This window comes from Microtus ochrogaster, chromosome 21 (assembly GCF_000317375.1).
Source record: "Microtus ochrogaster isolate Prairie Vole_2 chromosome 21, MicOch1.0, whole genome shotgun sequence".
Taxonomy (NCBI): Eukaryota; Metazoa; Chordata; class Mammalia; order Rodentia; family Cricetidae; genus Microtus; species Microtus ochrogaster.
This window is the reverse complement of record NC_022022.1, coordinates 44,975,369-44,992,106: the sequence shown is the minus strand read 5'-3', so window position 1 is coordinate 44,992,106 and position 16,738 is coordinate 44,975,369. Positions and strand designations below refer to the sequence as shown.

Below are 16,738 nucleotides of genomic sequence, written 5' to 3'. Positions count from 1 at the left end.
TCAACCTGAAGGTCAGAAAAGCAAAAAAGCCGGCCACTGGTTCTTACCTTTACCTCAGTCTGAAATGGCGATCCTGCCTTCAGGAATCTCAGAATGAGACTGTGTGAGAGAACTGTCTCCTCCCATCTTATATGCCTCTCTAGGGCTGGGATTAAAGGCGTGCACCACGACCACCAGTTTCTATGGCAACTAGTGTGGCTAGTGTGATTAAAGGTCTGTGTCACCATTGCCTTGTCGGTAAAGTTGACCAGTGGGACTGTTTTACTTGCTGATCGTCAGACAAACTTTATTTATTAAAGTACAAATAAAATATCACCCATAGTTGCCATTTATTAAAATAATAAAGCTAAAGGGTGGGTCACAGTAGCTCATAAATGTAATCGCCATGTTCAGGAGGTTGAGGCAAGAGTGACAGAAATTCATGATTGTCATGGGGTAAAGAGAAAATCATGTGTCAAAAAGAAAGAGGACCAGGGAGATCACTTAGCGGGTAAAGAGCTTTCTGTACAACATGATACACTAAGGTTTACCTGCCAGGCCAACCTGAAAGTCTGTCAGTAGTGCATGTCTGTGACCCTTGTGCACCTGTGGTCATATGCGAGGAGGCAGCAGCAGGAACATCCCTGGAAGCTCGTGTGCCAGCTGTGCTCGTGTAGAGCAGTGAACAATCAAACAGTCTCAAGGCAAGGTGCAAGTTGAGGACTAACATCCGAGGTCGCCTCTGACCTCCAAAAGCATGCACACTCACACATATAAGTACAAGAGATTTTAAATGAGAGAAATAGGTCAGTAGGGAGTGAGAAAGTAGAGAGAGGGGAGTGGTGAGAAGAGAGAGAAATTGAGTGTAATGGGAATAGATTGATTGGCACTGTCAAATCAAAATTGGAGGCCTAAGTACAGATTACTTAGTAACACAGCAGTCAATTGATGCCCAAGTGCCAGTGCTAAACCAGAAGACCTGCTGATGTCCTGTGTAAGTGACAGGGTTGCTCAGCTGTGTAGTGACTGTAATTGTAGTGTATGTGATTTCATTGTGACATAAGCTACTCTGATGTAAAACCAACTCGGGCTTGGTTAGCAGTCTGTCTGTGAGAAAGGGGTACTGTCCCAAAGCGGGACCTGTTATGGTGCAAAGAGGGTGGTAGCCTTGTGCTTGGTGCAGGCCTCAGGGTGGCATAAGGGTTTGGTTTTAAAGCTTAGCATAAAAATATGAGATGAGGTGGGCATTGGTGGCACATGCCTTTAATGCCAGCACCCAGGAAGCAGGCACAGAAGGATCTCTGTGAATTCGAGACCAGTGTGGTCTACAAAAGCTTGTTCCAGCACAGGGTTCAGAGCTACCTGTCTCAAAAAACCAAAATAAATAAATAAATCAGTAAATAAAAGAATATGAGATGAAGGTGTTTGTTGATAGTGGATGGGAATGTCCCATTATTAGAATCCCTCAAGTAATACTCTGATACTATATCATGAGTCAAATCAAGGGCAGCCCAAAGTTCACATGAGCAGGGGAAGGAAAGAATATTTTTGGCTCACAAACTTCTTATTCTAATAGGTCAGTGGAGACCAAAGAGTTCAGCACATCATCCGTAGGTAAACTGTGGGATTTGGAAGATTTGTGTCAGGTCTCAGCTAAACACAAAGGGGCTCAGGGAGCTTTTCATAAATCAGTAGTCAGAGGAAGAATGCTTATCTGCAATGAACCATTTTGTGACACAAGGATTGTCATTGACTTTCAGGATTACTGGGGGTGCTAGCTAGTATTATGTCAATTTAACACAAGCTAGAGTCACTGGAGAATAGGGAGCATCAATGTGAAAATATCTCCATTTTTAGCCTTGATTAGTAATTTATCTGGGATGGCCAAGTGCATTTTTAGTGGGGACACCCTTCTGTATGTGGTCCTGGGTTCTATAAGAAAATAGGCTGAGCAAGCCATAGGGAGCAAGTGAGGAAGCAGTACTCCTCCATAGCTTCTGCACCAGCTCTTGCCTGCAGATACTTGTCCTGACTTCCTTCAATGATGAACAGTGATATGGAAGTGTAAGCCAAATAAACCTTCTGCTCTCCACTTTGCTTTGGCCATGGTATTTCATCCCAGCAATAGTAACACTAACTAAGAGGCTGGGGTTAGATAAAACTAAAGATTGTGGTGTGTAATGGAGAATTGACAGGAGGGTACTGTCTCAGAAGAAGATGATCAGATCACCATCAAAAAGTAGGAACTGATGGCAAAAGACTAAGACATTGAGACAGTAGTTCAGCCATGTGAAAGGTCTAGGATATCTGTAGAATACTTTGAAATTTGATTCATATCAAGTGCTCAGAGACTATGTGGAAGAATTTAGACAAGTTAGAGGGAATATTTAGATAATACACCTAGGTGAGACTCAGCAGTGAGGAAACCTCTAGATGGTGAAGAACAAACATTTAGTTCTAAGACATCTGGTGTTGACCTTTCAGTGGGGTCAGAAAACTGCATTTTAAAAAGTACTTCTGGTCAGAAAAGGATTACAGATACATAATCAGATAGATTCAGATAACAAAGACCTCTAAATAGCTTACAGTTTTGATAAAAGTATGCGGTCTTTAGAGAGAAAAGGAAAAGAATATGGACAGTTATAAAAAGAAGTAAATGGTTTAGGAAAAAAGATAAAGTCTTTAAAGAGACAGCGTACAGACAGTCATGGATTAAAGGAGTAAAGATAATAAAATAAATATTTAAAAATAATAGATTTAAAACAAATAAGTCACATAAAGATGGAATATATACATATATATTGTATATATGTTATATACTGTGAGAGAGCTAAATAACCAACATATATACTTTAAAGGTATCTTGTCTTTAGAATTTGAGTCTAAGGATATGTCACTTTGGAAAAGAGGTTCTGCTTTTGTTTACACAGAAGATGAGGACCTGTGAATTTCTTCTAGACTAATGTGGTTTGATGGGCCAAGATCCCCTGAAAGGTTGCCATAAACACACCCAAAATGTTATTTTGCCAATCCTAAAGCAGGAAGCAGTTTGGATAGAACTATGCCCAAATTCCCTAAATGATTGTTTATAAATGTTTGCTTACTTTTAAAGGGGTATATGCTATAGAATCTTGCATTGGTATGGATTTTGGTTTATTGATACAAATTTAAGGTCAGTTTTGTTATACTGTGTATATGTATATTTCTGCTTTTGATTAAGGTATTGTGTTTGTGCAGCTCATTTGAAAATGTAATGTATAATTGGGAAATGTAGGTTAATAGATAATCATCTATAATAGTCATGTTTAAGAAGGCACCGTTTCATATCACTGCTTTCCAGAGAGGAGGATGATTTCATGAATGTCTCCATATTGGGAGAACAGTCTGGGATAGAGGATGCTATCAGGAATCTTGCATATTGTGCAGAAAATTGAAAATTATTTGAAATACTAATGATTATATTTTAATTAATACAGCGTATATTTACTATTCAACTAGTATGCTGACAAGACATTGCTTAAAATTTTATTAATTCATTTAGATATCTTTGGTAAATGCTTTAACGAAAAATAAAAACTACTGAATAAAATTTCTTCATATAGGGTACAACCTATGAGGATGAAATTAATACTATCAAACGTGTTATTTCAAGGATTAATGGAATTCTGGCTCATAATTCACCAGTGTTGATTGTTCAAAGATGGATACGTGGTTTCATAGTTAGGAAACACTTGAGGTATGTTTCCTTTTCTTAATCATCTGAATGTTGAAATGGGATAAAAATATCAAGTTTAAGAAGCAAATTCTAGAATAATTTGCACCTTTGTAGTTTCTGTTCTCAAAATAATATTTACACTATACTTGAGCTTTATAAAGGTAAATAAGAAAAATACCATATTATGATACATAGTCAGAATTTGATGCCTTTATTTGTATTTTAATTGACTATAAAGTAATTTCTAAGTACAAATTTTGCAATTTTTGAATACTATGATATTTTTATTAAGATTTAAAGATGCCAACCAAGAACCTATGTTGAAATTTTCTCTTATTAGAAACATAGTCATAGTTTTATGTATATATGTATATATTATCATATATATTTATATATGATAAAATGGTGGCTTTCTCCTCTATATAATTCTACAAGGTGGTAATAGAAGTCATAATACAATATATGTATATATATTTATATATAATAAGGGTATATATGTAAATAAGATAAAATAAGTTTATATACCTTAAAAGTATAAGAAGATTTTAGTTTTTATTGGAATCTTTGTTAATACACTCAGGTCTGTGTTTTTTGTCTCAGAATCGAGGCTCCCTCTGCTACTGCTATAACCTGAGATAATATCCCTGTTGACTGGACATTGCTCACAATCCCAGCACGTGTAATCAGAGTCTCAGTGCTGTGGAGAGGGTGTGAGTCATAAACAGAATCTCTGTGTCCAGGCCAGACTGTTTTGAGAGCTCTTTCCTTGAAGATCTCTTCCATTAGGCACGTCATGTTACTGCTCTAAGCCAGCATTTGTTCCTCTGTAAACGGTAAAGAGCAGGGCTAATGGCTGTGCTCATGCACTTGCTTGCAGGAATTGAGAGAATGAATTTAACATGCCAGCACCCAGCAGAAGTGGCCACGACTTTAGCACTAGGTACTGCTGTAGATGCACCTCTGCTGTTGTTTCTGGGCTGTCTGCACTCTCTGCCTCTGCTGAAAACGTGCCTAGGATGCTCCCCCTTTGTCCTTCGTGTTTCCTCAGCACACAGGATGACCTCGTCAGACTGGAGTTCTAATCCGTTTATTCTCCAATTCTAAATCCTCTAGTGCCTCCAAAGGTACCTAGGGACAATTTCTCAATGACAAGCTCTCACCATTCATGTTATACTTCAACTGTCTGGATCTTGATCTGTCAGTTCCCTGAGAGACTCCGTTTCTGTGTTCTGCTCTGGGTCTCAAGAACAAAACAGGGCTTGAACTATTGAGTGATCACAAATTGTGAAATTGATGAACACAATAAATGAACATCCCATGAGATCTGGGATCATCTGTTTCTGGATCAGTCTACGGGACAGTGAATGTACAGACTAGGAAACAGCAAAAATGAGCGGCACCAAAGAGAGGCATTACCACAGCCTGGGGTCCCTACCCACCCCAGCGTCTTAGTCCTGAGAAAGGCCTCCTGACAGCAAGACATTTCATTTTCCTTAAAGGTTTTCTTTTAAAATGCCTAAATACCATCCACTTTCCCTCAGCCCCAAGTGTAGACCGAGCCTAGACTTATTACGAGTCCTATAGGTTAGAGTGGATGCTCTCCTGGTACACAGATGGTGGGGTGAAGCATCTTAGCAAATAGGCAGAGGCCTGTAGCTGACTGGCATCCAGACTGAGGTCATAGGGAAGATGGAGGAGACTCTAGGTCATGGATGGTAAGCAATGTGCAGTTCATGTTAGAAACGGGTCCATCCACTTCATGTGTCTAGTTTGTAACCAGATCTTTGCAGTGGTGTCTGTATTGGTGTCTGTACTGCACATCAGTGAGCTGCTGCGTGGCTCACTGGTGGATGTTTATGAAGAAAAGGGCTGTGTCGAATCTGTAGCTTGTGGCTTTGTTGCATGTGTGCTGAGTCCTGTGCACCTTGACCTTCTGTTTTTTTCTTCCCACTCCTGTCACTGAGTATCACCAGAGACCTCCACTTCTCTCAGACAGGAGTGACATTTAAAGAGTAAGACGTAAGAGCTGGATGTGTTGCGTGACCATGGGTCATCCTGGTTCCTAAGCCATGTCCAGAGACTCAGTGTAGAATGGATCCTGCTTTCCAGAATGACTTCATGTGATAATCCCCCATACAAGGTTCTTCTCTGCCTCCATTGAAGACCGCCCTCCTCTTCCTCCAGGAGAACTGTGATTATCAACTTATCAGAAATTTCAAGCGCTAGTTACTCCTACAGTATGAACAAAGCACTTGGAGAGTCATAATTGGACACTGCTGCCGGGAGCGCACTCAGTGAGGCTGCAGACCCGCTGCATGTTTAAACGTGTTTAGACGGAAGAACGATGCGGAACACTTGTTTCACTTGTCACAATGGTATTAGCTCCTTACTTAGTGATTCTCTCTCCTTAGATTTATGAATATTTTATTTTAATTTGTTTTTATTAGAGCACTTTCCATCGTTTTTCCTGGTAATCATGCCCCTTCTCGTTTAGGTTGAATGGATTTTAAAGTGCTGATCCCTCTCTGCACTCGACCCTCATTTTCCGAAGTCGCCTGATTCTAGTTAGTGTTGCTTTCTGAGTCCTGAGCAATTTCATGTTATTTTGTGTAGTTCATTTCATGGTAATAGGTTGTTTTTTTCCCTTTTTAAATTATGCTTTTATGTCTTGATCTTACTCTCATTGTCAATAGCGATCCTATTGTTCTCTGTTTTCTGCTTGTCCTTTGCTATGTACAGATGTTTATGAGAGCGGATGGACTTCCTTATCTGTAAGAAGATTCCTTGTGTTTCTTGTCCTGACGCTTTCCCCTCTATGGTGCTGCAGTGTCTAAAACATATCTGTCCTTCAGGGACCTGTGGCTGGGGTCCCACCATCTCCTTTCTTCTGTGTACCTCCTTCCAATTTGATGTTTCCCATCTTAATTTTAAGTCTTTCCCCAGGTACTTCCTATGACCTTTGAGTTTTGACCTAGAATTGAACTGTGGTTAATATCTGGACTTCATAATAAAAAAACATTGCAAATCATATTCCCTGTGCTTCATCTCTTGCACTGAATACATTATGGTGGTTCAGCGTTCTTGAGTTACCTCTCCAGGCTTGTTGGGAGTGTGTTTCTGTCTTCTTTCTCTTCATCACCTGCCTTAGTTCTTCCATCTGTCTCCTCCTTTCTGAACTCCAGAGTCTTACAGGTATCATTTTTTAAATCACCATCATTCATACTTTATGTTTTCAGAAAATAACATTTTATACTTAAAATATCCTGTAGTTTTGAGAGTAACAGTTAAGGAAACTGTTATTTAAGCATAGTCAGAGTTTATAGGTTAATTCAAATAGCTGATTTCCGGTGGTTGCATATTTCTGGTGTATAAAATAGGTAAAAGTGTCAGGTATAGTTTCATACAGTTTCATAAAATAAAGGTCATCTTATTTAGAGAAGACTTTTTGCTACTGTAGTCTGCACTGTGTCATCACTAGTTCCTTTGATGGACAGGGCCATATGGCAAGAGCCTTTTGAATGCTAGGTTTTTAATTAATTAGATTTTAGCTGAGATCAGAGTTTTATGATTTATAATTTAAAGATATCTGCTATATATTCAAGTGAATATGATGGAAGACATTTATGCAATATAATACTGTAGTAAGATGATAATATATTGTATTCATAGTAGAAGTAAACTAGGAAGCCCTATAACTATTACGTTATAATTTTTGAAACCTTTACCCGACTTAATACTACATTTTCAAAGAAGAAGCAATGCATTTGTATATCATTTATTTGTTTGCATATAACACAGATTACCTCAAGTGTGGCTGAGCAGAGTTTTCTTTTGTTTTTTTTTTTCCATTAAAGTTTATAGTCAAAGAAGCTGATATCTGTGACTTCAAACAATGTTGCTGACCCCTGATTCCTTACTTTTATTTCACATTTCTACCTTGAGTTCCAGTGTCAGTCACTTGTGGTCCTCAGTGGCTGCCATCGTCTCCGCCATTATAGTTCTTTCCCGGGAATGACAGCCAGTGGAGGATCACATTGTTCTTGTGCCTCAAATTTTCTGATGTCTTATCAATGCCAAGGAAGCCCTTCTTTCCATGTCTTCATGTGCACTGGTAGGACCTCTCAGATACTCTACTGTTGCAGCCATAATTACATTGGCAAAACATTGTATATTCAGCAATATAGTGTGATCATGAGAGAGACAGCAGGAAGCAAATGTCTCATGAGACAACTAGAACATCTTCCTTTCCTGTGTGAGGTGAGAAAAAGAATATGGTGCCCTTTGAACTTCTGACACATCACACTTGTGCAGAGCATGACATGGCAGGGATGTCACTCAGCCTCTGAAGGAATTCATCATGTTAGTACACTGGCAGCAGAGGTGACCAAGCTTGTATCCACTGTCATCTTCTCATAGATAGGAAACTTGGCCTTTGTTCCTAAAGCTGAAAGGGAGAAAGGAAATTGGGCACTCTCCATCAGTGCTACACAGTACATGGAAAGAAACAGAAAATCATATGTATTGTGTAGAACATTTGACTATATTTATGGAAAGGGAAAAAACTGACATATTAAAGATTAAGCATCTGTCACATTAAGAGGAAAAACAAACTGTATTCAATATGAGTGTTCATGAAGGTAATGAAAATATAGAAGTTGAAGAAATAGAACATGAATATACAGTGGACAATAAGGAATGTATGTAAAATCAGCAAGTCTACAATTTATTCTTTTTGAAGAGCAATAAATAGACAATTCTCCAACAAGAGCAGTAAAGAAAAGAGAAAGAAGAAATAAAGAGAGCAATATAATGAAGGTATCAGGACAGAAGAGACCAAATACAACAAATTGATCACATTATAACTGCTGTCTTTGTAATTACTCTGTTTCTCAAAGTTCTTAGAAAGCAAAGACATACATCTTGTCTGTTGCTTGGAATTATCACACAACTGGATGAGAATTTTGCAGTAATGAAAATTGTAGGTCAGTCAGTCCTAGAATACATAATGTGAAAACCTAGAAATAGTTTAGCATGAGATTCAGTGGTACATAAAAATCTAATACATAAGTTTATCCCAGGAATGTGAGGTTAGCTTAACAGAAATAACAATGAAGGAGAGACAGACCAGTTTTGATCTGTCCATTGCTGTGTCAGCTGAACCCTGTGCAAACTGAACCTTTTGGGTCCATGGTGCAAAAGTTCCATCCTATTTTTTCTCATTTCACACAGGGCAAGAAGACTTTGCAGGTGACTCATATGGCTTTGCTCCCTATTACCGCTCTCAAGACTACCGTCAAGTAGTGTACCTGAGTGGTTTCAACCCAGTCACAGGAGGACTTGAAAAGGAGTTTCCCTAGGTACAGAAGGCACATGAGGGAATCAGAAGCACCAGAACAATTTGATCCTCTGGTGGCTGTCAGTTGTGAGGAAGGAAGAGTACCTGCAAAGGACCAGAGAGTGGTCATCATTAGCTGGGAATGAGACTCCTGACAGAAGTTAGCCAGAATACAGAGAAGTCAGTCCTAGACAAATGTCTGCATCCTGCCTGTTGGAGGTCTCAATGAGTTCAGAAATGAATATTCCTTTGAGATTTTGCTAAGACCTCCAGCCCAGCTTGACATACAGATCTTACTAATGTACTAGCAAGTACAGGAAAACCATCTCAGTGTCTCAGAAAAATCATCTTATCTAATTTAGCACCCCTTTGAGGTTAAAATGAAATTAAGTAAACTAGAAATAAAAGTTGACTTATTGTTCTGGGTGCAGTTCAGCTGGTAGACTGTTTGTATGATATGCCCAAAGCCCTAGGTTTGATCATCAGCACCACATAAAAGCCATCGAGAGTGGTGCTTGCTTGTAGTCCAGACATGTGAGTGGTGGGGAATGGAATATTGGGAGTTCATGGTCATCCCTGGATAAACAGTAGTTTGAAGGCAACCTGTATTACATCTCTCAAAAACAAAAATATAATCCCCACCCCAAACCAAAAACCAATACAAAACAAAACAACACAAAGTATATTCAATAACAGAAATAATGACTCCATTTAGATATTAGACAGCTAATGGATTTATTATCACTTAGAAGTGAAATAATGAACTCATTCCCCTTAGAGCTTCAGTGCATCTGGGTCACAACCATGACCCCTGTTCTTTAGCATGGTCTTCTAAATTAGTGAACCTCAGTGAGAAGAATAAAAGTTCCTGAAGAAATAGATATGTGGAAATAAAATCATATTTATTTTTTTAATTTATTTATTTATTAAAGATTTCTGTCTCTTCCCTGCCACCGCCTCCCATTTCCCTCCCCCTCCCCCAATCAAGTCTCCCTCCCTCATCAGTCCAAAGAGCAATCAGGGTTCCCTGCTCTGTGGGAAGTCCAAGGACCACCTACCTCCGTCCAGGTCTAGTAAGGTGAGCATCCAAACTGCCTAGGCTCCCATAAAGCCAGTACGTGCAGTAGGATCAAAAACACATTGCCATTGTTCTTGGGTTCTCAGTAGAAAAAGCCTGGGATAAAATCATATTTATTTTTGATGTCACAATATGAGTTTGCAAACTAACAGCCATAATCTAAAAGTAAATGGTGGTTAGGATATGTAAGTAGTTAGAAATCAGAAAAAAGAAGTGAAAATGAACACTTAAAATGCACTCATTTTATGGTTTTTCTTTGAAGGGTAGACACATGAGATAAGCTTTTCAAACAAGTACTAGAGAAATGCATTTCACACAGAAAATGGCAGTAAGTTTATGAACCTGATACCTACCTGTAAAAGGACAGAGAAAACAGATAGGATAGGAAGAGTCTCTGGCAGCAATCTAACCGAAGAACGTTTGACCAGGTTATCTGAGAATCCTTGCACAAGGTTGTACAATGCAGGTATCCCACATCAGACAGAAATAGGCTGTCAACATTGTCTTCCATGTGCTTGGCCAATGGCTAGAAAAAGCCTTGGGGAGCAAGGAAGTTGCAAGGGAACAAAGTTGGGATGTCAGCCAGCTGTGCATCTCTCAGTGAGCTCCACAAGGAGATCTGAGAAGCCCATGCCACGGCTACATAGGGGTTGTTAGGTGTCTTGGTTAGGGTTTCTTTTGCTTTGAAGAGACACCATTACCACAGCAACCCTTTTGAAGGATGCTTTTAATTGGGTGGCTCACTTACAGTTTCAGAGGCTGAGCCCATTATCATCATGGCAGGGAGCATGGCGGCATGCAGACATAAGGTGCTGGAGGAATAGCTGACAGTGAGTCCACAGCTTGGAGGCAACAGGAGGCTGACTGACAGTCATAAACTTCAGAGCGTAACCCCAGCGTGACACACTTCCTCCAAAAAGGCCACACCTACTCCAACAAAGCCAGACCTCCTAAAACTGCCACTTCCTTTGGGGGCCATTCTTTTTTCAAACTACCACTTTAGGATAGATAGGAACTGAGTCTCAAAACAAAACCACCAAACACTACTAACACAGGAAGACCATGGTATATTCAAGGATGAGTTGCTTTTGTTGTGTAATATGGATCAATATATGGTTTGACAGGAAATAACACTTTGAGAGGCAGAGGCAGGCAGGGACTTTCTAAATAGGCCTCCAGTGACCCCAGAAATAAAGCAAACATTTCCATATAGGATTTCATGAGATTCAAAAACAAAACAAATCAAAAACCTCCACCAACAATAAAATACTCCAAATAGAGGAAATGGTAAACACAATGAAGAGACAGATTACAGAATGAGAAAAAGAAAAAATTGCCAGTTATGTATCTCCCAGATGATTAGTATCTAGAGTACACAAATAACTAAAACAAACAAACAGTGCAAACCTGCTCTCAACCCCCTGAAACCCGGCGAGTAAATAAGCCGATGAATTGACCAGGCAGTTCTCAAAAGGGGGACAAGGACTAAAAACATGTGAAAACGCCTTCAAGTTCTTCACCCACCAGAGGATACGATGAAAACAGCACGGAGTTTTCATCTCAAAACAGGCAGAATGGCTGTCTTCAAAAGAGGGCGACCAAAGTTTCCAAACACAGGCAGACAAGAGATTCTGTTAGTTAGTGAAGTGTACATGGTCAGCACAATGGAAAGAGTAAGAAACTTTCTTAGAGTCACATGACCACAAGTCCTCGTCCCAGTGGTGTGCATAGATACCTGCCCATCCATATTTATCATGTCCGTAGTCAAAATAGCCAAAATAATGCATTAGTGAGGAATCTACCAACAGATCGGATGAAGAAAACAGATTATATTCACAATGAAGTTGTATTAGGTCACAAAGAGAAATAACATTATGTAATTTTCAAGAAATGGTAGAATTTGAAATCATCATTTGAGAGAAAAAAGAATGACCCAGAAAGAGAAATGTTTCCTTTCATATGTAGAAACCATGTTTAAAACACAGAAAGCAGAAGAAACACTATTGTTAGTGAGTGTAAGGAGACTGGGCAGTAAAGGATCGCAGTGTTGGCGGCTGCACTTATTTCCCGTGGAACTGGGCTGGGTAGAGTATGCAGGTAGTGGCTTGCATATCCTTCCACTGGACACTTGGAATTTCTTGAGTAAATGCTTGTGCTTTTGCCCTGAACTTTTTGAGAATTTGTGGAGCTCTTTTCCTTTCAGCTTTTACTAGTTGTGGGGTCTCTCTCACAGCACTTTGTATTTCTGTTCCAGAAGTCACCAACCCAGCGTGACTTCTTCTCAGAGCTCTAGGATTATTTTCAAACTCAGTGGCTTGCTTTATGTCTTGGATCAGCCCAAGTGTGGCATTGCTGCACCAGTCGTCTGCCTGGTCCATTGGCCTGACACTTCCTCTGGACAAAACGCTTTCCTCCATTTCTCAAGTGCTGAGCCATGGTAATATAGTCAATGGTTTGTTTCTGCATAATTTATTGGGGCATATGCAGAACAGTTCTTTTCCCATGAAAATCCATGCTTTCATTTATGTTTGACAACTGAATGATCATGAGAGATAACTTCAAAATTTCTCTTGTGGATAAACATGTTCATCTGGCTGCATCACTGGTTGCCCTTGGAAGTGAAGCCTAAGGGAAGAGTGCATCCATCTGCTTAGCCTGCTCACGTGATTACTGCATTCTGTTTGCTTTCATGCACTCCTTTCCCCATGTGCTGTATGCAAGGGGAGCAAAAGGAACAGCTTTGGGAAGCTGAGCTGCTGCTCCAGAGAGGTGCACTGCAACTGTGATCGGGAAAGGTTTTATTGTCTTACTACACCAATACTAGTGCATTGGTAGGTAAGAAGAGTGAGGATGGAGGAATAAATAGAGGTTGTTAAGGATGTAGGAACGCCGCGTTGTTTGGATTGCTTTATTTCTGATATTGCTAAGGATCCATTTTCGAATTGGCTTATCATTTTAACAGATGATCTTTTTCTGTCGCATAGGATGGGTTTTGTGTGCATGAGATTGGCTTAGTTCACTTGGTATGCTTTCGGAGATTGTTAGTAGATGAAGCTCGCTGCCCTTGCTCTAATCTCTTCCACCTCCATTTACAGTAACAAACTTTCCCTCCAATCCTGTGTTGCTGTGCTGGGAGGTATACGTGCATCAGTGTCTTCCCACTCTTTGCTGGCATCTCTTCACTAATACTGACCACTTCTCTCTGTAATCAAAGGCAGGGCTGGCCTACCTTTTCCTTATGATGATTGTAAAGGATCAAATGGGAATTCTAGCACAGTGTTGAAAAGGTTAGGTGAGAGAGGATACATCGGCTGTTACTTCTGCTCTTAGAGGAGAAAGTATCCAGTATCCATAAATGTGATGCTAGTTTATAGACAGTGTTTGTGAGACGATATTCCACTAAATCATATAATAGGATTAAAAAGTAAGTGCAACTTACCTCGACTTTTGCTTATAAGTGTGGCTAGCAGACATGTCCCTATTCTTTTCTGCCTTAAGTTCTAAGGATATCACTGCTCTGTGTACTTCCTCTGTATTCACAATTAGGATAGATAGAAACTTTAGGCCCAGAAACTCCCATGCTGCAGTGAAAGTCACTTCCCTAGAGTGGAGACAAGACCTGCCACTCATCCCTTGCTTCCCAGTGCCAACCCAGTCCTGCCAGCCCTTCCACTGTCACGTAAGGCACAGAGTGGGATATAAGGACTGGACAATTTTTAGGTGTATTGTGCAGCCATTTTGCAGCTTACTGAGCATATAATGAACGTATGAATGTTGGTGGCATGCCTTGCTTCATGAATAGCAATAAGGTAAAGACAAATGATTCACTGAACTCATCATCATGAGTGCTAAGATACAGTTAGATCATAAGTAGTTTCACTTTTTCAGTAAGAAAAAATTAATAGTTGTTTTCTCCTCCCTTATATTCAGACCATATTTTACACGTAAAAGGCCTCCGCAGAAAATTATTAAGATACTTGAAACAAAATGGACCTGCGTAGATGGAAGACATGAAGACAAATTCTTGGAGGATATCGTCCTTTTCAAGCCTGAATCTAATACAAAAGGGAAGGTTGCACACTGGAAACAAGTAAGTATAATTAGTTAGTTATGTTGACATGCTTATCATTTATAATACTAGGGTAGTGGTCTATGTAATATTAATAAAATATCTTCAGTTTCACTTAAGTAATCTTCATTATGTCGCTAAGATTCTGGTTCAGAATCTGTTGGTGTTAGAAAAGTCACGTGATGCTAAGAACAGTATTGCACATTGCCTTAGTAGCTCCCCCAACTTTTCTATAGCCATGACAGTGTCTGCCTACGCATGACTCTTGTTTAATTGTTGTGAGTAGTGAGAGTCACATGAAACCGCTTAGTTTTGAAATGTAAAATCATATTTATATTTAGCTTATTAAGGATTTGGTAATTTTAGTTTTATGTACAGTTTAACATTTATCCAGTATTTTTTGACAAGTCAGAAATTGTTTTGAGAAAAGAACTGGAAAGAGAAAGAAACTCGCTCTTGTTGAATGTCTATGATATTCTCGACACTGCGCTAACTCTTTTGCTTCTGGATCGTAATTTATTCCCCAAGGGATAGGTGTCTTTATAGTCGTCTTTGGACCCAGGTACTCTGACACATGACTTCTGCCTCCATTATTTTGGGGATTTTGTTTTGGTTGTGTGTTAGGTAATGTTAGAGGTGACAATTCAGCAGTATAGTAAAATCAACTGTGATTGCCTTTGACAACCTCCAAAGTTCTGTGCTTGTGGTCAAAGTACCTGTGGACCTACCTCTCTTGTGAACAGCCTGAGTGCCCTGAGCATAATGGGAAGAACATCCCCGCTGGGATCCCAGTGTCCCTGTGTAAACAGAGGCTGTGACTCCTGTCCACTCCTCAAATCTGATGGCAGTGGCTGGGCTATAATGACTGTTTTAAAGGCAAGTGTACCCCACCCTAACCCTATCACCATTTCCTCCTCAGAAGCCACTGTTCCCTATGTGAATTTGTTCCAGGGACAGGGCATGCCATTAACTTAGAGCTCACAGGCAGGACAAAACAACAACAACAAAAGATAGGCCACCATCTGAGTGGCATCTGCTTTGTCCAGAGACTCTCTCTTGGTGTTGTAAGCTGACAACCTGCTTACTCTATGCTGATAAACAGTCAGGATGTGGAGAAATGCGCATATGAACTTAGCACAAGTCACTATCACATGGGCGAAGAATTAGAATAGCATCCATTATTTAAAGATCATTTAATATCTGTGAAGTTTCAGAGAATATAACATTGGTCTTGCAAGCATCTTGAATATTACAACATTTTTGCTAAAATACAGAGTGCTTTAAATCTCTTCTGTATGACTAATAGTTTGTTAGCCATCACTGTTAATGACATTGAAGGCCCATTCCTTCATAGTTCATGAATCCTGTCTCATGTCCTGCCATTGTTTATAATCATCATTCACAAACTAGCCTACAAGCTGTGTTCATGTTTGTTTCTTAAAATATTTGTAACTATTCTTGTCAGTTTCACTTTTGAGGAATTATTCATTCTATGCAAATTGGTCTTCAACCTTTTTCTGGCCAAAATGGAATTCTCCATAAGCTTTAATACTTTACTGTACCACTTCCTATCCAGTTCGTTTTGTCTTGGAGTTTGGCTTATTAGGAATTCAGTAATAAAAGTTTCTTCAGAGGAAACCTGGGACAAATCAGGATCTAAGGTATAAGAAGTGAAAACAGGTCAGAGACTAAGGAAAGGGGTGACAGAGCAGACACGTGATACAGGGAGTGAATTTCTGTAGATTCTGCCTGTAAAGCAGTAGGATGGGTTAAGCAGAATGCACTTAGAATTCAGTAATTCAGTCAAGCAACAAATATCCAAATATGGTCCTGCCTGGGATGTAAAAGTCATGACCAAATTATTTAAAATTTCTCCTGTCTTTGGTAACACAAAGACTGGAACAAGATAGAAGGAGGAAGTCAGATAACTTTCAGAAGGAAATATGAAGTTAGCATCCAGATTTTCTGGAAGAGATAGTCATGACCCAAGCAATAGAAATTTAGGAGTCATGAGGGAAGTCCTTTACTAGAGCATCAGCAACTGCAGAAAGAAAAAGCAACAACAACAGCAGCAATGAAGCAAACCCTGAGAGTCTGGGTCTGATGAAGTTAGGGTGGGACAGTTTGGTCCTTATCCCTGACATTGCTTAGGGTGTGGCTGGGCCGCAGATTGAGCAGTGATGAGCTGCACACAGGTTTAAGGAGACTCAGATACCATGCTGAAAGATTTGAGGGAAATTTGGGTACTAATGTTAGGATTTGGGGGGCATGTTAGTAAAACTATTTAAAATATCCTTTGGCACAGTCAATTTTGTTTTTCTCAGAAGTTACTGAGAAAAATTACACACAGGATTTAATAGCTACACAACAGTTCCTCCTGGAGGTTTCAGCCTCGTAAACCGACAGTAAAGTAAGTAAACTTGATTACTAGATAATCACTCCTTTCTTACAATGAGTGGACATGGTCTCTTTTTTTTATATTTATATTTTTTAATTAGTTGTTGAAAAGAAAAAAAAATTCTGCCTCCTCCCCGTTTCCCATTTCCCTCCCCCTCCTCCCAC

At 39.6% G+C, this 16,738-nt stretch overlaps 1 protein-coding gene across 1 annotated transcript in view; it reads left to right on the top strand.

Annotated features, from left to right (window-relative positions):
• The window catches only part of Lrriq3 (leucine rich repeats and IQ motif containing 3), an 81,971-nt gene that overhangs the window by 20,981 nt on the left and 44,252 nt on the right, over positions 1–16,738 (top strand). The window contains exons 4-5 of the mRNA XM_005357457.3: positions 3,582–3,715; positions 14,038–14,197. Coding sequence (XP_005357514.1) covers positions 3,582–3,715; positions 14,038–14,197 — 294 coding nt within the window. The remainder of the gene's footprint in view (positions 1–3,581; positions 3,716–14,037; positions 14,198–16,738) is intronic.